At 45.7% G+C, this 21,738-nt stretch overlaps 1 protein-coding gene across 2 annotated transcripts; it reads left to right on the forward strand.

Moving 5' to 3' along the window:
• The first annotated feature begins 3,556 nt into the window (after window positions 1-3,556).
• On the forward strand, window positions 3,557-19,536 carry PLA1A (phospholipase A1 member A). Of its 2 annotated transcripts, none has more exons than XM_005486109.3 (11): window positions 3,557-3,700; window positions 4,795-4,996; window positions 6,805-6,982; window positions 7,696-7,804; window positions 10,583-10,684; window positions 11,466-11,555; window positions 12,399-12,566; window positions 13,629-13,718; window positions 14,162-14,270; window positions 17,640-17,804; window positions 19,124-19,536. In XM_005486109.3, exons 1-11 carry the CDS (start codon window positions 3,616-3,618, stop codon window positions 19,206-19,208), a joined length of 1,383 nt encoding a protein of 460 aa, XP_005486166.3. In that variant the 5' UTR covers window positions 3,557-3,615; the 3' UTR covers window positions 19,209-19,536. The 2 variants fall into 2 exon arrangements, with proteins under 2 accessions (XP_005486166.3, XP_074390876.1); XM_074534775.1 differs by having other exon boundaries at window positions 19,127-19,536.
• Window positions 19,537-21,738: the final 2,202 nt, after the last annotated feature.

Genomic DNA, 21,738 nt, shown 5'->3' on the forward strand with positions numbered 1-21,738 from the left:
CACTGCATCTTGAGCTGAGCAATGCTGTTTCATTCAGTTCTTACAAAACCAGAATAATACTGATCCTTTCTCCATAACTGCATTGGAATGCCATGACGTGTAGCTCACTTACAAATGGAGAGAGGCCCATCCCATAAATTCCTTCTGCTCAGTGACATGGACACATCTGTCCCTTGGTTACCTTTTCTCTTCTGTTCTTAATCTCTGACAAGTGTCAAAGGGAGCCCCCTACCCTGTAAAGGCTCCAAGTCACAGTGTTTATGCCAGAAATGTAACATGGCCATCTTCCTGCAGCACTCTCATGGCAGGAGCACATGTTCTCTGCTGCAGACTCATCTTCTTGTCAGGTAAAATGTCCTCCCAAGATGTCAGAGGCTTTGGATTGAGCCTTGTTGCTGGGATGATGCTTGCACAATACAGCTTTCCTGTAGGTTCCCTAATCTGAATCCAATTCCCCCTAAAGAAAAGGTGGTGTCTGGTGCTTTTTGAAATGTCTTTGGTCATCTTCCTGATCAGACTGAAGAAATTTCTTAATTAGGTTGTTCAACTAAATCTTTGAGGTTAGGAGAGAGAAATTTGTAGCAGACAGTTTCACTTTGAAACAGGTTATATTAGTTCCTTCCTGTGGAAGGAAAGACAGAAGGTCACCCACATGCACTTAAGGCAGGCCTGTGTTCTTCCTACTGAGCTGCTCCACATTGTAGAAGATGATTAGGACTTCACAGGGCAGAGAAACTGAGAGAAAAACTTGAATCTGGAGGCTGGTGCCCTTACCTAGGCTCTTCTACTTGGTGATACATGGTAAGGATGCATTCTCCCTTATGCATACCAGGTGGAAGATTCACAAAGTACTCAAAAAAGGCTCAGATGGTTGTTTTTCCTCCTTTCCTGACAGAGTACCCAAGCAGACTTGCCCATGTGTTCCCTTCCTCAGTTGCCAAAACATCTTTGTTTACTCCCTGCTCTGTCATTGCTGGGACACACTTCTGAAAGCAGGGTGGTCAACTTGCTTTGAGATGAGAACTAATCCTGGTTCCTCTGTCAGTCCTGGGAACAATACACAGGAGTCTGCATGCTTAAATCAGAGCCATGGTTTCCACTTCACAGACAAATGACAGAAAATACAGGAGCTCTGAGACCAAGCATTCCAGCAGTAAGGGGGGATCCAGAACTTAAAGAGCACTGAGCCAAGCTCAGGGTGTATTTCATGCCCTTCTTCGAATGCAAAGGCCACAGGGAGAGGCTTTAAATAGTCATCATTTGCTTAACTCACACTTGGCTTCCCCCAAGGTCTGGTGCTGCTCCCCAACTGCATTGTTTCAGTATCAAAAATTAGTTTTCCAGGCTGAGTGAATTTTCCTGTGATCAGATTTCCATTTGACCATTGGGTATTGGCAGTGGTTATATGCCTCTGCCAGCTGTTGCTTTGTGGGTGGGGATTCAGTACTTTCAGCTGAGTTGGGTACTTTCAGCATTTTGAATGTGCAGACAGCACATTTTTAAAATTTTCTTTTTAATTAAAAGAATTTGTGCATAAAATCAAGTTTGTTTGCTTTCACTATCCCTGACATTCACAAGCAAATCACACGGTGCTTCATGACTGTGTGCTGTTAGGGACTGTTAAAAGAAATATAAAGTGATTTGAAAGTCTTTGCAATAGCGCTCCCATTGCCATTATAATCACTCCCATTGGGAAGCAAAATAAGTGGCATTACGTTCCTGAATTATTGTAACTGTAATTACTCTGTAATTAAGTTCACAAGCAATAAACAGAAAACAATTTATACTAAAATAGCTTTACTAGTAAGAGCATTTAAAGCACAGAGTAACTTGAGTGGCTTTTGCTGTTTGCATACGAAATTGCCACAGTGTGCTGCTATAATAAAAAAAATTTCAGGAATTACTAAATCTAAGAATTCAGAAAAAAAATACTGCTCAAGAAACAGAATTTTCAATTTCATTAAGACATTTCTTTTTAAAAAAACACCAGTTTTGTGCATTTGCAGAATTGTTAAGCACCAAGATGTTGTTTAAGAGCTCTGCAAATTCACAAAATAAAACCAGATCTGCAAATCTTGGCCAAAGCCATGTTTAACTCTAAGGCTGTAATACTGGTGCCTGCTTTATATTACATGGTATTTCAAAATTTCCATAGGACTTGGCAATGAAGGAATGGGCCCATTGGAGTGCACAGGCTTTATCTTACAATCTGAGAATTGTAAGATAAAATAAGATTAATCTGATGCTGGGGATGGAAAGATGAAGCGTGGGCTGGAAGCCAGGAGATAGCTATTGGCATTGCAATTTTCAGTCTTGGAAAATTGATTGGGCTGACAAACTCAGGCACATATTTGTGAGACACTGACAATATCCTCTGACAATAAGCCAGCTTGATCCTGGAGGCAAGTACTTCAGGGTCAGAAGGTATCTCTGTATGTATCCCTGGGAGGATGTAGTTGGGGTGGGATTCAATAGTCCTCCAGGCCAGGCAGCTGAGGCTGCCTAACTTTCAGTGAAAACTGCAGAATTTTATCTCAGAAGATTTGGAAATACAATGAACTTCTGCCTAAAAGAGCCCCAAAGCCTTCAGCTGGTGCAAGCTGGGGTAAGGAAATCATTGCTATCACCAATAGCTCTGAAGAAAAGTAGTGTCTGATGCTTTTTGACATGTCTTTGGTCATCTTCCTGGTCAGACTGAAGACATTTCTTCATTAGGTTGTTCAGCTAAGCCACTGTAGATTAGTACCTGGACAGGGAACTTTGCTCATTGCCCTCCCTGCCATTTAGCACAGCCGGGGCAAAGCTGCCTTGTCCAGCACGACAGACCAACACAGAGGATACAGGTGTGTCCTTACCTGAAAGCCCATCTCAGCCAGGGATATGGTACCTCCACATCACCAGTGCCATGTTACACGTCTGGGGGTGCACTTATGCTCCTCCATCTGTATACACCAAAGTGGAAAAGTTTTTTATTCGAAGGTCTTTTTGAAGTATTTGCATGCTAACGATGCTGGTGCATTACTGAAGGGTGCCCCCACCCTAAAAGATGTAGTGTGGGCTTGTTATGGTGATATGACCAACAGTTACATTTTAGCCTGCCTTTCCCTCACTTTTCAGGTGTAATCCACTGTTTTGCCTTATTTAGACTGTTACAGGTATCTGACCAAAAGCAGAAATACAGGAAAGACAGCAATGCAGTAGGAAAATACAATGCAAGGCTGATATGAAGTCCTGGCATGGACTCACTGTAAAGCCTTGTGATAAACCAGCATCCCTACGCAGAATTTGGCAGAAAGGTTTCGGTAGCAAGGATAAAGCACTGTAACTCTATCGCTTGCTGGGACTGGTTTCACTGCCTGATTTCTGAAGTGAGAAGTTTCCCTTGAGGAAAGGGAGGTAGGGAGGAAAGGAAGGCCAACATCTCCTTTAAACAAGAAGTCAGTGAAGCCTCTGCTTCAAATTTTGACTAATGGTTTAGTAAGAGCAGAGGTAATTTCTCAAAATCCAAATTAGGTCATTTTCCCAAAAGTGCACAGGCTGATTGATCATTACAGACTCAAGCTGATCATTAACCACAGCTGGTTTTCCCCTCTACAATCCCTATACTTGTATTGGATGAACGGGAAGATGGTTGAAGATCCGAAGAAAAAACTGCTCATGGTTCTTGCTCTCCTGTTGCTGCCCAGCTCAGCACAAACAGGTAAGAAAAACATGAGTGCCTGGCAAGGGATTGAAGGTTTTACAGAGAAGGATCTGAATTCAGTTCTCCCTAAATAAGCTGTATGTCAAGAGGTCCTGGCAATAACCTTGTTAGGTGCTGGGGACAAAAAATAGTGCAAGAATGGTCCTTTCTTCTCTTATGCTTTGATTCAATCACTCTCAGTGATTCAATTCCATTAACCTGATTTACAAGAATGATCCAGGTTTGCCCGGAAGTGTAAGGAAAAGGGACCACTTGGACTCTGGCAATGGCATCTTTGCCACATTGCTTCAAAAGGTCAGCGAGTGTGATCTGCATTAGCTGAGAGAAAAATAAACAAATGCCACAATTCCATTTCTTTCTTTAATTGTACTGTCAATGAGACTGCCTTAGTAATCACATCTACAGTCACACATCACCTGCAGCTTCACTGCAGTGCACCTCCTGCCTTACCTTTACTGATGATCCCCGTCATCTTATGCCATTTCTGACACCGTGCTGGCACTGGACCCACTTTTGCTACTTAGACTGGCTCATGACGTACATTTTCTCCAAGCTGATCTCTAAAAATATCTCTTTCTTCCTTGTCAGTGCTCAGGAAGACAGAAATAAACAAGAGTAAGGAGTAGTCACATCCTTTTAGGGGAATCTGAATATTGAATCTCGCCCCTTTGTGCTGACCTGTAGGATGTGTTTTGTCTAGCTGGTGTAAAGTACCTTCTGAGGGAAATTGGGAAGCTGGTTGTCTGATTTAAAAATACATAAATGAATGATTATTTTATCATATGTCAGATTCAAGGCTGCTTCACCTCCTCCAGTCCAGAAAGGGAAGGTGCATGTATTGTCATTGTAGCAGGATGCCAGTACACCAGCTCTTAAAGTAGCACCGCTAGTGACACACACTGCTGAACTTTTGTGCTTGCTTTCTAGCCTACATTTGCTCAGGTGTAGCTCATAGCTGCAGATCAGATGTTTATTTTTTTTCTGCCTAGTGAAACTGCTACCTTTATCTTTCTGATGAATTAAAATGAGGGGTTGTTTTGTCCCATTGCTCAGACCCAGACTAAATGTGCCACTCCCTCCCTCCTGTGCAGGGAATACAGACAGGCTCTCAGAGCATCACTGTGTGGACTTCCAGAGAGCCAACCTCCTACGAGGCAGCAAACTCAAGGTCCAATTTCTCCTGTTCACATCCTCGAGCCCCAGCTGTGGAGAGCTGATTTCAGCTGATGATGGCATCGAGAACCGCAGCTTCAACAGCAGCCTGGACACCAAAATCATCATCCATGGCTTCAGGTGAGAGACAGAAGAGCACTGTGACTAGGTTTTCACCGGTGAATTAAACACTACCCAGCATTCCCAAACACTGGGTGGGCTGGCATGCAACTGTCCTGCTTGTGTGACCTTTTTATCTCCCCAGCAGAGTGGCTGCATGAAAAACAGCTCCTAAGAGCAGAGACTGGGATTCTCACCCCCAAACTGGACCCAGGAATATTATAGGAGGCTGTTGGTGGAAAATGCTGCTGATACCCCACATTACAGCACAACTTGAAGTCCTTTAGTTTGTGACTAGTTGCCTTTTCTTGTGTGTGCTTCACACCCTTTGGACTAACTAAAAAAAGTTAGAAATTGGTATAAATTTCTCCTCCTTTCCTTTCCTCTCCTCTCCTCTCCTCTCCTCTCCTCTCCTCTCCTCTCCTCTCCTCTCCTTTCCTTTCCTTTCCTTTCCTTTCCTTTCCTTTCCTTTCCTTTCCTCTCCTCTCCTCTCCTCTCCTCTCCTCTCCTCTCCTCTCCTCTCCTCTCCTCTCCTCTCCTCTCCTCTCCTCTCCTCTCCTCTCCTCTCCTCTCCTCTCCTCTCCTCTCCTCTCCTCTCCCCTCCTCTCCCCTCCCCTCCCCTCCCCTCCCCTCCCCTCCCCTCCCCTCCCCTCTCCTCCCCTCTCCTCTCCCCTCCTCTCCCCTCCTCTCCCCTCTCCTCTCCTCTCCTCTCCTCTCCTCTCCTCTCCTCTCCTCTCCTCTCCTCTCCTCTCCTCTCCTCTCCTCTCCTCTCCTCTCCTCTCCTCTCCTCTCCTCTCCTCTCCTCTCCTCTCTCCTCTCCTCTCCTCTCCTCTCTCCTCTCCTCTCCTCTCCTCTCCTCTCCTCTCCTCTCCTCTCCTCTCCTCTCCTCTCCTCTCCTCTCCTCTCCTCTCCTCTGTCTCTCTGTTTCTTTTCCTCTCTTCCCACATCTTTCTCTTTCTTTCCTTTTTTCAACATTGTTAGTTATGAAGTCTTTTCTTTAAGATTCTTGTCCCTTTAAATTGTCTTCTTGGATTTCATGCCCAATAGCCTGGGTGAGTGAGCCATTTAGAACCCCAAGCAGACAGATTATCCTTCTGTTCTTGAAAGTGTTGGGATTGGAGCTGGGTTTTTCTTTTTAACTGCCATTATTCTGCAAGCTTCTGGGCCATTTTTCAGTCAGGTGTGACCATATAATATTATTTGTTTTGAAGTGCAGAAGCCTGAATAGAAAGTGCATAGAAAACCAGGATGAAACCACAGCAGATACTGCAGGGTCTTCTCAGAAAACCAGCTGTTGCCTTCTAGAGAGACAGCACATTCTTCACCAGATGACATTAGGGGAACTGGGCAGAACACAGCCTCCTTGGTTTTCCTGGAATTCTTTGGTATAGATCTTATTCTTGATTGTCTAGAGATGAGAAAATGTAGCAATGAAAACCAGGTGATCTGGGCAAGGACTTCCTGCCAGTGGCAGCAGAGAAGGATCCAGGTGTTCCCAGTCACCTGACTTACTCCACGTGGGCTCTCTGGTGGCTAAATGAATCACCACAGAGACAGTGAGATCTCAGCCTGTGCCCTGCAAATGTTTTCTCATTCATTAAAACATCTGGTTCCCTCCCAAATCAGAGCATTCTGGAAAGTGTTATTACACCACCGCAAAAAAAAATTTAAAAAAATCCAGATGTGGATGTCTAGCACCAAAAATAACTTCCAGCCACTGTCTGGCAACCTCCTTTGAGACATGTGAAGCCTCAGCACCAGAGAACAACACAGTGGCACAGGCCCTGCCTGGGGAACAGCTAACGTCCTTGTTTCTGGTGACTCCTCAGGGCTTTGGGTACCAAACCTTCCTGGATTGAAGGGCTTGTCCAGGCCATACTGCATACCAGCCAGGTGAATGTGATCGCAGTGGACTGGGTCTATGGGTCTACAGGAGACTATCCCTCCGCAGTGGAGAATGTCACACAGCTGGCCCTCGCCATCTCACAGTTCATCAGCAAGCTCCTGGTAAGCCACTGTGCATTTCCAGTGCAGGGGAATGGCCAGGGAGCTGCTCCCAACCTGCTCTATCCAGGAGTTGGACAAGTGGATTTTTTATTCCAGATTTTTCCTTTTACCCTTTTTCAATCCAGGCTTGACCATGCCACCATTTTTCTTCTTCCTTTGGAATTTTGACTTTTTCTGGAAAAAATACCAGTTGTCAGCTCCCTCTCCAGTTCAGAACAAACCTGAAGTCTGCCTTGGGTTTCTCAGATCCATATTCACTGGACAGTCTTCTTCTTCTGCTGAGAAATTTTGTCCAGGAAGCTAGAGGGAGTGAGATTTGAGGCTATAATATATTTGCTCTGGGCTTCAGATAGACTTCCCAGTATGTGGAAATACCCAGATGTGCCCCATTCTGTTCGTGCCAAGCACAGCTGAACAAGACTTCTGCAATCAGGGGGATGAATCCTTGTGTTAACCAGCTACATGTAAACTCTCCCTTAAGTGTTTGCAGTGCTGACCAACCTGTTTAGGGCTGGGTTTGCCTCTGTGGACCTGAAGAAAGGTCCTGAAAACAGAAAGTGCAATCCATCATTTCCTTAAGTATTTATTTTCCCACTGTACACCTCAAAAGCAATCGTACATTAGGAGAGTTATAGAGCTGCTGTGTGGGCTAGCACAGGGTATTTCACCTTTCTGCTCCAGAAAGAGTAACTTGTGTTCTTGTCACCCTGCAGGCCCTGGGAGTCTCAGGGACATCTATCCACATCATTGGGGTGAGCCTGGGAGCCCACGTCGGGGGCCTGGTGGGGCACTTCCATGGCGGCCACCTGGGACGGATAACAGGTATCAGAGTCTGGGAGCCTCCCCTGTCCTTCGGGAGAGAGAATGAAAGAGCAAGAGAGGGGAGTCATTCAGAATGGTCTTTTCATTTCATAAGGCTTATGGGCTTCTCCCTAGGTTCTGACAGAGCCTTTCCAGCATCAGTCCCCTCCATGCTGCCAAAAGAACACAAGTATTTGCAAAAAGGTGCTTCCACCTCTGCTACACTCTTCAAATTAGTGCCAGCTTAGCATTGGTACAAGTTCTCATTACCAGTGAAAGCCCACAACACCCAGAAGCTTTGCTTCCAAATTATAGCATGCACATGAGATTCTTAGAATTAAAGCCCACAATGCAGTTTTGGGGGGATCAGCAGGAGTGAGCTGCTCTGCAAGAAAACAGAGAGCCAAAGGGCCAGTAAGGTGAGCAGTGGCCCTACAGACAAGGGATGAGTCCAACTGTGTCTGGGCAGGAGAGCAGAGCAGGATCAGTGACAGGAACCAGGGTCATGCACAGTCTAGTTTGTAGTGATAAGGCAAGCCCAAGACCAAGCTGGGAAGTCAAGTCAGGACCAAGGCTGACCAACAAGGCATGGCATCCCTACCACACAGCTCAGGCATGGAACAAATGCAAGAAGAACCTGAGCCAACACTGGGAGGACCCAGATGAGGCTCCTTGCTGTTCTCCCCCACGAGCTGGCTGTTTTCACAGTAGGCTGGGCTAATGCCACCCAAACAGAGTGTGTACCAAACAGAGCTGACCTTAAACACAGCCAGAGGTGAGAGGAAGAGACTCCACTGGAGGAATTGCAGAGCAAAATGGTATAGGCTGATCCTGTCACTTAGAGGTTTTGGTGCACTCAGGACCTGTTCAGCCTTTAGGTGTGAAGCATGAATAAAGTCACAGAATCATTTAGGTAAGAAGAAACTTTGGAAGGTCTCTCTAATCCACAAACTACCACCACCACCATCACCCCTTCTCAAAAAGTGGGGCTACATTGTATGTCAAATCAGATTGTCAAGGGTTTTACTAAATTCTGGGAATGACCAACAGTAATTCATTTTGATAGGAGAGGAATGCCACTACAAAGGAATAGACAAAGTCTCCAGCAGCGTGGCCTAAACTCCTGCTGCCTCAGCCCATGCTGGCCTGTCTCACAGAGGTATCCTCAGGAAGGGTTTCACTCCACTTTTGGCTGGGCAGTCCAGAGAAATGTTGGTCCTGTTTTCTCAGATACCCATGCTGCATGAAATACGGGCTTTTCTTTACAGGAAGTGAATTTCATGTTGAGCCCTTGTTAAAGCTGTGAATCAAAGTTTACATTAAGAGAAATTTAGAGTAGCCTCTGTCCTGCACTAAAATTTTATGATCAGTGATGTCTTCAGATGAGCAGAAGCAGACACAATTCCATGAAACCACAGTAATTAACTTCAGAGTCAAGCACTCTTCCCCTATATGTTGTCCACATGTAATAGAAGCTTTGCAGATTTATTTATTCCATTTTTAACTCTGCTCGAATACAATCCTTTTTCCACATTCCTGTTTATCCTGTGATTTCATAGGCACACTGGGCATTGCAGATTCCAGTTCAAATTTAGGATCCTGAAGATAGATTGGCTTAGACCCAAGATATGCCTGATCTCATCTCCTGCCTCCTCACAAATTCCTCACACAGGAATTTGACCCCAGAGCCACAATTTGCTGGAGTGTGTGTTCATATAAGGTTTCTGCCTCCTCACTAAGAATTTTATGCCACACTAAATAACAATTTTCAGTATCTTTTAAAGCTTTTAACTACAACTTGGTCTGTAGAAGTGGGTGGGGAACTTCTCAGCTTTTTGTGCATATCAAGATTAAAGAGCATTAAAGTTTTATTTTTAGCTTTTATTTACAGAAAGAACAGAAAGGAAGGTTTTTTCCTTCTTTTTCTCCTTCCCTCTCCCCTCACAAATGCAGACATGCCCATTTGTATATTGTTGATACTGCCTTCTCCATGGAGAATTAATGAGACTGAGTCCAAAGCTGTGAACCCAGCCACCTCCAAGGTTAATGGCACAAGGAGCAGACCTGCTTCCTAAACTATTGTTGCCTGGGGAATGACAAAAAGTCTTGTGAGGTTACTTTTCTATAAAATGAGAACAGGATAAACCTCAGGAAAAAAAAAAAAAACCAAAAAAAAAACCAACAACAACAAAATCTGCTTCTTGGTATTGCCAAGGATACTTTTCTGTGTTCCTTTGAAGTTGCTCTAGGAGCAAGCTTTAGGCAAAAATGTAGATGATTGCTAAAGACTCAGTTTTATTTGTGGGGAAAGGGCTCAAAAGCCTCTTTGGTTTAAAACTGTTAGGTAGTATGAAACTTCTGTAATTGCTGAGTTGGTTAATGCCTGGGGTGCTGAATTCACTGCTGATCTGCAGTGACGTTTCTCAGACTGTAGTGCTAATACACACGACAGCACGATTTGGGAAGGCATTAAAAAGTTTGATTCTCTTTCACCAAAACTCCAAGAGACACTATGCACCCACCCTGTTAGTGCTATTTAAGGCTCAGTCATGGCTTCACAGCATAAAACTTTTAGATAAAACACTGCCAAAGGGTGTGGAACAGTGGGAACAATGCAAGGAAGCTGTAGTGGAGGTTGCTTCTAGCAGAAACTATTCTGGAGCTTAATTGCTGAGACCTGGGAATAATTTATTATATCTGCCTAGCAGTATTTTTCAAGTTTTAGATAAAATAACTGGTCCAGAAATAAGAAAGAGAGAGGCTGAAGAGTACTTGTTGAGGTGTTTGATTTTGTTCCAGCCCTGGATCCTGCAGGCCCCAAGTACACCAGAGCCAGCCCCGAGGAACGCCTGGATCCTGGGGATGCCCTCTTCGTGGAAGCCATTCACACTGATGCTGACTGTAAGCTGGCTCCCCTCTTCCTCAGCCTGGCCTCCTGTTCCTCCTGACAGCATTGTTGCTAGGGAGTCTGTAGGCCATTGTCCCTCTTTTTGCCAAACTGCTATGAGTTCAAGTTCACTCTTGAGGAAGATTCTTGTCAAGAAAGGTTTTGATGATGAATTCATACCCCAGAGCACTTCAAACAACAGACAGGCAGAACTACCTCAGCATGACTTTTACTGCCTGAAGAGAATTTATAGGTCTAGCCTAACTTTGTTTTTTCCTGCCTGATGTAAAAAATGTGCCACCCAGGGCGCTGTTGGAAAGTAACAGAGTCAAACCAAAAGCTGGTGCAGCAACAGAGAAACTTCTCTAAAGCACTGAGGATCTGCATAGGCAGAACATGTGCTAAAGAATAAGGTGGTGCCTTTGAGTCACACCTTTTGCCTGAAGACCATGAAAACCTCTACCAAGACAACTTTCAATTATCTTTCACAATCCCACATTAAGGCTGGGGTCAGTTTAGTTCTCCTTTACATCAAATCAAGACCTAGAATTGCTGAGCTGGTGGTTAAGACACAGTTTCCAGTCATTTTGATGGCAGGGCCCGGAGCATTTTCTGCTCCATGCATCAAACCTGCACATGTAGAAGCAGGAAATCTGGCCTTGATGTCTCCAGCATTAGGGCTGGCTCCAGTACTACTAATGCTCAAGCAGTTATTGGGACCTGTCATCAACATGTAGGGTAAAGCCTACAGAAGAGCCAAGGCTGAGAATGAAGTGGCATTTCACCTCCTTTCAGATTTTGGGATCCGGATTCCTGTTGGCCACATCGATTACTTTGTCAACGGAGGCAAAGATCAGCCAGGATGCCCCCGGTTCATCTCTGCAGGTAAGAACACCCTCTGGCCAAGCAGAGAGCTTTCATGGCCATTTAGCAGGCTCTGAAAATGCTGTTTGGCAAGCAGCTCTTGCTACAGCCAGGGCAGTCAGCAAAGCGAGACAAACATATTCACAGCTCACACCTCTTCTCAGCAGTACAAGAAGCAGGGGACATTAAAATCACATACAGATCAAGTGTCTTGGCAGCACCACTGTCAAGAGATGGTGATGCTTCTCTGTGACACAAAACCCTAGCTTCAGTAGAGATGACACTTTGCTAGAAAGGCTCTTAGGTAGCACTAACAAAAGCTGCTTTTTGTTTTCACGATGGAAGTTGTGTCTACTTAGAGAGACAGTTTGTACAATTACTGTCCTTTTCTTCTAGAGAAGAGGACTTTCCACAGTAAACAGTGTGAACTCATTAACATTCAAATATGTTCTGTATGAGTCAGCTGCATTTAGGGTCAGCTTTCCTAAGACACCTATGTTACCTCATTTCCCATAGCTGGGGTTTCAGTGCAGGTGGGAGTCAAAGCTGCTGCACCCCCTTGCAGAGAACTTGATTGATGGCCTGATTGATGAACACTGACAGAAACATGAGAGCCCTGTGGTCCCTCTCTTCCAAAGGACTCAGTCTGAGAGACAAAAACACTTCTAACTTCCTGCAGAACTTTTCTTGCAGTGGGATCTGGGTTTGTAGCCACAGAAATGCCCTGCAAAATGTTATTAATGGGAAGGTCATCACTGCAGTAACAGTGTTCCTTCACTCCCAGCTCCTTGGGAATGAGCAAAAAGCCTGAAGCTGACAGGAAGACTCATGGCTGCTTTTCTCTGGTTGATGTTTTCCCTGCAGGCTACAATTTCCTGATCTGTGATCACATGCGGGCCGTGCATCTCTACATCAGTGCCCTGAGCCACCCCTGTCCCGTCATGGGCTTCCCCTGTGCAAGTCATCAAGATTTTCTAAATGGTCATTGCCTGGACTGTGCAAAACCCTTCCTGTCCTCCTGCCCCAGAATAGGTACAGTATCAGCATGACACCTGCCCAGAGCAGATGGCAATACTTTCCTGATGGTGTCAGTGCAGAGCACAGGATGTAGTCCAGATTTCTCTGAGCAGGATTTGCTTGGGATCTGTTTGGGAAGAGTGACAAGCTGTTTCATTTTCAGGCTTCTGTAGATACAATATGAAAACTCATACATTAACCAGGATAGAACAGCAAAATCTTGAACATTTCTGATCTTTAAACATTTCCTAGATATGTGTTGAAAGAGAGTTTCCAGAATTGCCATCTAGAATCAGTAGGCAATCAGCTCAAAAAAAAAAAATGTCTTGTTTAGCGAAGCAGCTGGAAATTTTAGTTCAAGCCTGAAGTCCCAGTCTTTTACACCACTCAGTGCTGCTGAGTCACCTCCTTTTCATAAATTTCTGCCATGGTCACCCCAAAGATGAACTCTTTGGACTGGTAGAAGGTAGTAGGTGCCTCTTTTAGGCTTCTGAAGCTGGGCTGTGGCATGCAAGTGTCCTCTGCTGCTATTTGCAGTATGGTAACAGAGGAACATAAAGAGAGGCCTTTTTTGGTATAGGTTCTCTCAGATCAGCAAAATGGCTCTCTCACCAAACCATTTTGCCAGCTATTCAATGATGCAAGCCACAAGTTATGGTGGTTTCCTCATTTGACCAAGGAATTCCATTTCCCTTATGTTTGCACTGTCATTTACATCTGCACCAAGTTTTCTGACTTGGTAGTCCTTGCTCTTGCTCATTTTGCACAGATGCAGCTGCCAGCACAGTTTGTTGGCAGAGGAATGAAAAGAAAGCCACCAAGAGGTTCTCTGGGGATGATTACCTGGGGTAGCCAGAGGAGGTTTCCTGAGGGAATGTTAACCTGTCAGACACCAAAAACTTGAACTTGCTCTGATTTGCAGTGGTCTAAGAAAGGGACCTGTTCTCCAAGACAGAGGAGTCAGGCAGGGTGAAAAGGAGGTGACTGATATATATTATATTTCTGTTACATTTCTTACTTATATTTCTGTTCTGTCATTCATGGCTTTCCCTGCACTGACTTTATTTCCCCCTGCAGGCCTGCTGGAGCAGGCAGGTGTCAACATGAGCAGGCTGCCCCAGGAAGTGAAAGTTTTTTTAATGACCAGTCCTTCAGCCCCATTCTGTGGTAAGTAGCATGAGAGAAAAAGGAGCCAGAGGGTTTTGGCCAATGAAGCAGATCCTCTGAGGAGCCCAGGTAGTTACAGCACACTGCCCCATCATAGTCAGCTGCTGTGGGCAATGGGGTCTGAGACACCACTGAAGAGAAATAACCCTGCACATCTCCTCCATAAACAGATTTGTCAGTGTGGGCACAGCCCTGAGCTAACACAGCCATGTGTGTTTCAGGGCTGAAGTACAAGGCATAGAAAATGCCTATCTGTTCACACTGGGCTATACAGACATGTCCCCTGTGCCTCACACAGCACAGAGACTTGATTCTTTCTTATCTTTGTTCAACCTTTTCTGCTGGTGGGGCCAGGGAATGTGTACTAGAGCCCCTCTTCTGTCATGGGCAGGTCCTACAGAGAGTACATGTCCTCACACCCACATTCTTTTCTTCTTGCTCAGTCCACCACAGCCTGGTTGAGTTTCAGCTGCAGAGGAAAAGAAACAGAGTCACCATCATTGAGATCAGTTTCAGCAGCAACAGTACCAAGGACACAGCAAAGATCACCATGTGAGTGATAGTGCTTGCTTCTGGCCTGTTTTCTCCCAGCTCCATGAGTAAGAATGTTTTATCCTAGTCCAGGAAAAGCACAACAACAGTGTATTTCCCTAAGTGATGAACCACAACCTTGTTTCTTGAGTCCCACCCCATTTTCCTTAAATGCCTTGAAGAATCAGGCATGTGCTACCATTACTCAGTAACCCTGCCTGGGTCCATGTCTTTCTCAAGTGCACAAAGCAGTAGGAACAGCCTGGGAGCCCCAGATTTTCATCCTTTTGTGTGGCTACACTGGTTCCTTTTCCACACCATACCCTGACCTGGCTCCACTTCAAACTGCAGCCACTGTCAGACAGTTATTAGCCCTGCTCTGGCAGACAAGGGTTGGTTACAGCAGGACCCCAGTCCACCAGAGTCTCCAGAGGAATGGACTTGGTGGCTTAGACATTTCTCTTGATGCCCAAGAGGGCAGCAGTTGCAAAGAGGAGACAAGTGCACCTCAGCACAGTCAGAAATGTGTCAGGACTTGTTGCCTCTGCAGTACGGGAGCAATGCTCTCACTCCCATTGCAGGCAAAAGCAAGGGGCAGGGGACCAAGATCCCCTGTGTGGACAGAAAGATGCCTCTTGAAAGCACCACCCTCCACCAGACTGAGTCTGAATTAAAAGATCAGACTCCACAGCTTCCACAGCTCTTGCCACCAGGGGATCTCCCCACCACAACAAAATCCCCAGAGTCTTCCTCACTTCTTCCTACTCCTGGCCCATTGCTCTGGACTGGGAACCACAATGCAGCTAACACATGCTGCTGGCTGCCTCAGTAAGCAGGACAGCAGCCTGATAAAGAGCCCCAGCCAGCTCTCCCAGCATCACAGGGGTTCCAGTGCTGCCTCCCCCGCAGTCCTTACTGCTAAGCCAAAATATTGTGACCTGGAGCTAACTGTGTTGCTGATTCAGTGGGCACCAGGAGGCAGGGGGAGAAATGGGGAAGGGGAAGCCACACTCCAGGGTACTTTCCAGAGTGACGCAGATGCTTGGTCACAGATTTCCAGCCAGGCACCAGAATTTGGGTCTGTACTCCAGCCTGGTGGAGCTCAGTCTGTTCAGCTCCTCCTGGTTTGGAAGCCAAATCTGCCTTTTCCACAGATGCAGGAAGGAAGAAATAGTGGTGCCCAGGTCAGAGCAGGAGCCGTGCGGCGCTCCCACTGGCAGCTGGCGGACACCAGGTTTGGTGGGAGTCCAGCAGGAGGCATGTGAGCGCTGGAGGGAAAGGAAGTGAGCCAGGCAGGCAATCTCGAGGCTTTGCTGTACCCTCCGGTTTAATGAGACAGTGGAGTTAGAGCAGGGTAACCGAGCCAGAGATGCCCTGCGGGGGGGAGCAGCAGCTGTGTTTCTCTTAAATGCTTTTCTTAGAAGCACAAGGCTAAACTGAAAAATTTGCTTACAGATATAAACCTACAGATTTGAGAGTATAAAATTGAAGATACCCATTTTATTTCCCACTAGTAGCAAAGGGCAAATTTCCCTGCTGTAGGCAAAGCTCAGCCTTCCAGTGCAGTCAAGCTCAGAGTATCAAATGGGCATCTAAACATAGATCCTCACATCACACTTGAGACACTGATCAATCAGTGACTTATCTCAGATGATCTCTCATGTATATCATGCTGCAGTTTCCCAGAAGTGCAGAGGGACTTACTTGGGAGTGTTCAGCTAAAGGACTCACATGGTTGTGTCTTGCCTCAAACTGCCCTTGTCATCTCCTCTCCCAAATATCCACTCCAATCTTACTTCTCCCCACATGTTGCTCAGAATGCCCCAAGAGACATGTCCCCAGGCTTCAGTAGCTGACATGGATGGGCCTGATGAGTAAGGAGTTTGTTACACAGGACACTTCCCAGCTGCACTGCTGTGTGCTTACACATCACATGACATCATCCCCCATATCCAAGAAAACATACCTCTGAAGCCAGCAAAGTCTCATAAATCCATTCAAATGTTGTGCAGGATTGGACCAAGTGTCAGTCCCAGCAGTGGCTCTTCCAACATGGTTAACTGTACTGCATTCCTCTGTCCATGGACAACGTGCCATAGAGAGATGGCCTCCATTTGCTATCCATTATTCACTTTTATAACCACAATTTTGCCATGTTTCTTATTTTGTAGCAGCTTCAAGCCAGACATAGACACACAAAACCCAGCAACTACTGCTGCAATCTAAGGGAGGACTGGGTGTGCTGCTGTGGGTTGGCTGCTGTGAGTGCTGCTGTAAGCCTGTGCCTGAGAGTTACTTTGGTTAGTAGAATTGTAGGCTCTTCCTGACCCTTTTGTCACCTCTCCCCTTTCCCTGCCATCATGTTTCTGATCAGACAGTCACCCAGGTGGTTCTGGGACTGTGCCAAGCCAGCTGCACATGGCATTCTTCATGAGCACAAGGAAATCAATGATCTCCATGCTCTAGGAGGTGCCAAATAGATCAAGTGCAAGGCCCCCTGGATGGACTCCATAGAAGGGACTTAGAATACCTGGGCAGCACAGATCTGTGGCACACAACTCACTGGGCTCTGGTCAGTGGCTCATTACCAAACCTCTGTCACTTCTCAGTTCACATTGCCTGGGTAAGAGCATAGGGATGGACATAGGTCTATCTATCCAAGGTCTATCTATCTATCTATCTATCCAAGCATCCCACCTTCAACATGATCAAAAGCAAGTAGCTACAGAAGAGTATAAAAAATATCTCTTTGCAAGCATGTAGCAATACTTCCCCAAAGAGTTTCCCTGTGTCTAGTTACATCTCAGGGACTTTCAGAGCCAAAGATGAGATCATTATTCTTACTAGTTTTTGTATTTCACAAACCTGTCCAGTCTCCCTCCCTTGACTTGTACAGCCATATGAACTTCCTGGCATTCACAACATCCCAAAGCAAGGATTATAACAGCTGGAAAGGAGTGGTACTCTATGCAGTGGGCATTCTTTTTGAGCCTGACACCTCTTAGCTTTCTTTGAGGATCCCAGTTTGTGTACTGGTCCCCTCTGATCCCTATCCATGCCATTCACCATTTCATAGATGTTGACTTGTCTACTGCTTACCTCTCTGTGGCAAGCTGAGCAGTGTTTATGCAATATGCAACAGGAAGAAGGGTTGGTGATGGAAGGAAGGCTATTTATACAGCAATATTCCTGAATACAGAGATAAAACATGGAGAGACAGCCTGTAAAACACTCATGCAGTGTCTTATTTTGACAGACGAGTCTTTTCACTCCATTTTGTTATGTGAGGGCTTCACAATAACTGCAGATTGCTCCAGTGTTTCCATGGATGTGCACTGTATCTGCAGGCTGGCTGAACACATCCCTCACATCTCTCATCCTGCCTTGCAGACCCAAGGACCAGGAGACAGGCAAACGGCTGCTGGCACACCGAGTTCCCCTCTGCCAGATAAACACTGTCACCCTCAAGTATATCCCCAGGAATCATTTTTGGAGCAAGGATGAGCCATTCATTGTTGGCAAGTTCTGTGTAGCACCACTGCCTCTCAATAGCAGGTAAGCCTCAGGAATCTCATACAGGGATGCACTGAGCCTATGGACACAGCCTGTGGTTTGTTTTGCATTTTTTCTTCCTGTTTAGGGAAACACTTGAAGAGGTTTTTGCATCACCTCTGTGTCCCCATGTAACTCATTTTGTACTTGTGAAAGAGAAAAGCTACAAAGGTAGTTGTCTGGGAGTTTTTTAAAATTCTTCCCCCAAGATAAAAGTGTTGTGCCATAGAAGAAATAAGGCTGCAACTCACATCACCTTGAAGATACTTAAGTTACAAACCATGGCAAAAGCTTGTACTGACTAGAATTTATTCTTTTGTCCTTGTTTGCCCTCTCCATCTTCCCCTATCTAAAATGGGCCCCCATGTAAAACATGACAGGTAAACATTTTTCAGTATGAGACAACAGAAGAACAATAATATATTTCTGTGTCTTATACAGCAAGGTTTATAAAGCTCTAAGGCTATAGACAACCATTTTGGCATTTTCTAGGTCAGACATGGTAGACTATATGCCTCCAGCCATAGTTACCTTTCTCAGAGGAAAAGCAGCCAAGTCCTTCTCATCCTGAGAGAGATAATTGTCTTCTCCATAATGCAACATTCTTGACAGGAGTTTTGCAGATCCAAAGTTCTTGCAGGCAGGACAAAACTGCTGGGTTTATACTGACCCATTCAATTGTCCTTCCACATTGTTGCTGAAATGCTGGCTCAAGGCTGTGGCAAGCTATGGATACTTCAAAGTAGGTTCAAATTCTGTTTTGATGGACAGTAAGGAGGCTATTATCTATATCTATCTATCTATCTATCTATCTATCTATCTATCTATCTATCTGCAGTAGGCTCAGACAGGGGAAGAAAAAAGGCAATCCTATATAAATACCAAGTACTCCCTTGAGTATAAGGATTATTCCTTACTAGCATGTTTTGCACTCCAGAGTTGGGGTGGATGTGTTTTTATCCCTTATGAATGGGACAGCAAAGGACATTACCTGAAAGAGGTGCTAACCTGCACCCCTGGAAGCACTGGACTTGGCTTTGGTACAGATAGAAATCTGTAGAGTTGCACAGGCTCACAACTGTGCTCCTGTGACTATGCTGGGAGCACTCAGAGCAGCAGTGCTGCTGCTCAGGTCAAGGGAAAGATGAAGGACACAAGTCCATGCACATCCTTCCTGCCAGTTCATTCCAGCCAGAGCATAGCACCCCATTCCCTATCCCTTGCAAAGCAGTGCAGGGTCCAGCACTTTGCTTGTTTCTGTGTTAGGGTAGGAACCTGCACCTGCCAATGCCCAGCCTGACCTCTCTGTGCTCTTCCCACAGCAGGACAATGTCATGTCTGCCCTGGAGCCTCACCCTCCCCAGCAAAGCAGACACCTCCTATGACCTGCCTGCTGCTTGTGCCTAGCTCTGCCTTCAGGACATACAGAACCAGAAAAGAGTCCTAAATCTATTGCTGCTCTCTTCTCCCAGATGATACTTTCACCATAAAACTGGATGGGTTTTTTACTCCCTGCATTAGGGACAAGATGTCAAGGAAAAGAAGTGCATGGCAGATTGACAAATACAAGGTTAACTGGTTACACCAAAATCTTCCAGTTAAAAGACTGGATTGATGTTTTTGTCTCACAGGTTCTGTATCCAGCTCTCAAAGTGAGACAGGAAAGTCATTTAATCTCAAGGCTTGAATCTGTATGAAAGAAGGAGTGGTTAATATAATTCTTTTTATAGTGGGAGTATTAGTATAATTCATTAGTGGTTTATATACAAACTGTTCTGTAATCTTCATATTAAAGGTGAGAGCTGTTATTTTTCCTCAGCAAGAGGAAACTGTGGTCCAAGTTTGGCACATGAAGGAGTCATTCTTAGCCAGAGCTCCAAGGGGAAACTCACTAATCCCATCTACAAGCTGCTTTCAGAGGGAGACCCTATTGATTTCACAGCACATAAATCTCTCTGAAGCTCACATGAAGTGAAGCAGGCACCAGGAGCAGCACAGAGCTCTCACATCCAATTTTGTACTGCTTTCACCATCTGCCCAGAATAGAAGGTAGTAGGAGAATGGAGCACTGTAGCCACAGGGCCACCTACCACAAATGAATCCCAGGAGCTCAGCACAGCTGTTCAGACCTGAAAAAGTAGTTGAAGTGTGGAAATAATTGGTGAAAGATTACAGTGGATGCATGACCACAGAAACAACACACCCACACCTTTTTCACACCACGATACATATGCAAATTAAAGAGGTGACAAGTCTTTCATAATTTCTGACCACAAATCACATCTTCTGTTGACCATTTTCTCTGGTTCCCTGTACTGGCTTCACTGAGAGACAGAAAAGCGCACCAGGAATTCCATGATCAGGGATGAGGGACATGCTAAAAGTATTGAAGAATTGTTTCAAGTCATTTGCCATGAGCTGTCACTCCTGCTCCACTAGACAGTGTCACAGCAGGATTAGCTCCTGCTTTCAGTTCACATCCAAGATTTTGGGCCCTGCCTTATGACTGTTTAGAAGGACAGCTAACAAACACCATTTCCAACACACACTTGGAAGGGATAGAGCTGCACTCTGACAACCTGAGAGAGATCCAGGTTAGCTGGCTCCATGATTGAAGAGTTTCCTGGGATCTTCTTGTTGAAGACTGGAGTATAAACTCAGCAGACACCTGTGAAGGGCAGTGTGTAATTCAGCCCAGCCTGGTCCACTGCTTCAGGCAGGTGCATAAAACACCTCGACAGATGGACCCAGTTCCACTGCACATTTCAGCTCCTTTGCAGAAGAGACCCTGACAGCTCCCATGTCAATCTGCTGCAGACATTTCTGAGCTGTGAACGGCAGTGGGGTCAGGCTGAAGCACCAATGTATTGACAGAGCATGGTAACAACCATAAGCAGGATGATTCCCAGGCCTGGGGCAGCCCCATTCTCCTGCCCTGGTGTGGCAGCAAAGGCTAACAGTGCAAGGAGCTGAGTACAGATCCCATATACCCGCCATTCCAGAGGCCCTTGGCAAGAGTGCCAGATCCCAAGGGCACAGGTTTTGCCCAGCTGAGATTTGTGAGACAGGCCAAACCAGAGGCTGGGCCACAGCCCCTGTGTGAGCAGGGCAGGGCAGGGCAGGTGGGGCTGCTCCACCAGCCCAGGGCTTGCACAAAGCCAGCCCCACAGGCAGAATGGCTGTGCCCCAGCATGGCTGTGCCATGAGGCACTGAAGGACACCCTTCCCTGTGCTGAGGGAAGGACCAACATTCCTTGCTCTTTCCCTGAATACCTGCCCTGGAGAGGCTCTCCACTGCTCAACTTGATTGCACCAACTCAACTTGATTGCACCAGGCTCTGTGAGACAGAGGATTCTTCCACAGGTACTTCTAATTCTCTGACTGAGAAAATGGCTGGGGAAGCTCAGGAGACAAATGCTGTTGCAGCTGAGCTTGGAAGAGGCCTTCCATCTCTACACTATTTTCATTAAGGCATTGTCCTTCCTACCAACAGCTGCTCTCTTCACAGATGTTTTGTATCCATTACTTTCTTCATTTGATGTTTGTGCACTCTGAGGTCACACCCACCTTGAGCACATTAAAAAAGGGTTCTTTCCTACACCTGTTCCCAATCTCAATTCCTCCTCTTTCTTATTTCAAGAATCAATGCAAACAACCAACCAGAAGTCTTTTTTCACCAGCTTCTTTGAGAAGTTGTGTCATAAATGAGAAATTCTAACTCCTGGAAAAGTAATTTCTGATCTTACTAGAGTGGATGCCCAGCAAGATGCATATCATCAAACTCTCCATTGCAAGCCTTTTACCAAAGCTGTCAGGCCCATTTCCCCTTGCCCTATCCACTCTGTGCCTTGAGATCACCTCAAGTGATCTCCCTCTTCAAATCCTCCCTCCCTCCAGCTGTTTTCTCCCTCTTCAAATCCTCAAACACCAGTAGTT

The sequence above is a fragment of the Zonotrichia albicollis genome, chromosome 2, assembly GCF_047830755.1.
Source record: "Zonotrichia albicollis isolate bZonAlb1 chromosome 2, bZonAlb1.hap1, whole genome shotgun sequence".
Lineage (NCBI taxonomy): Eukaryota > Metazoa > Chordata > Aves > Passeriformes > Passerellidae > Zonotrichia > Zonotrichia albicollis.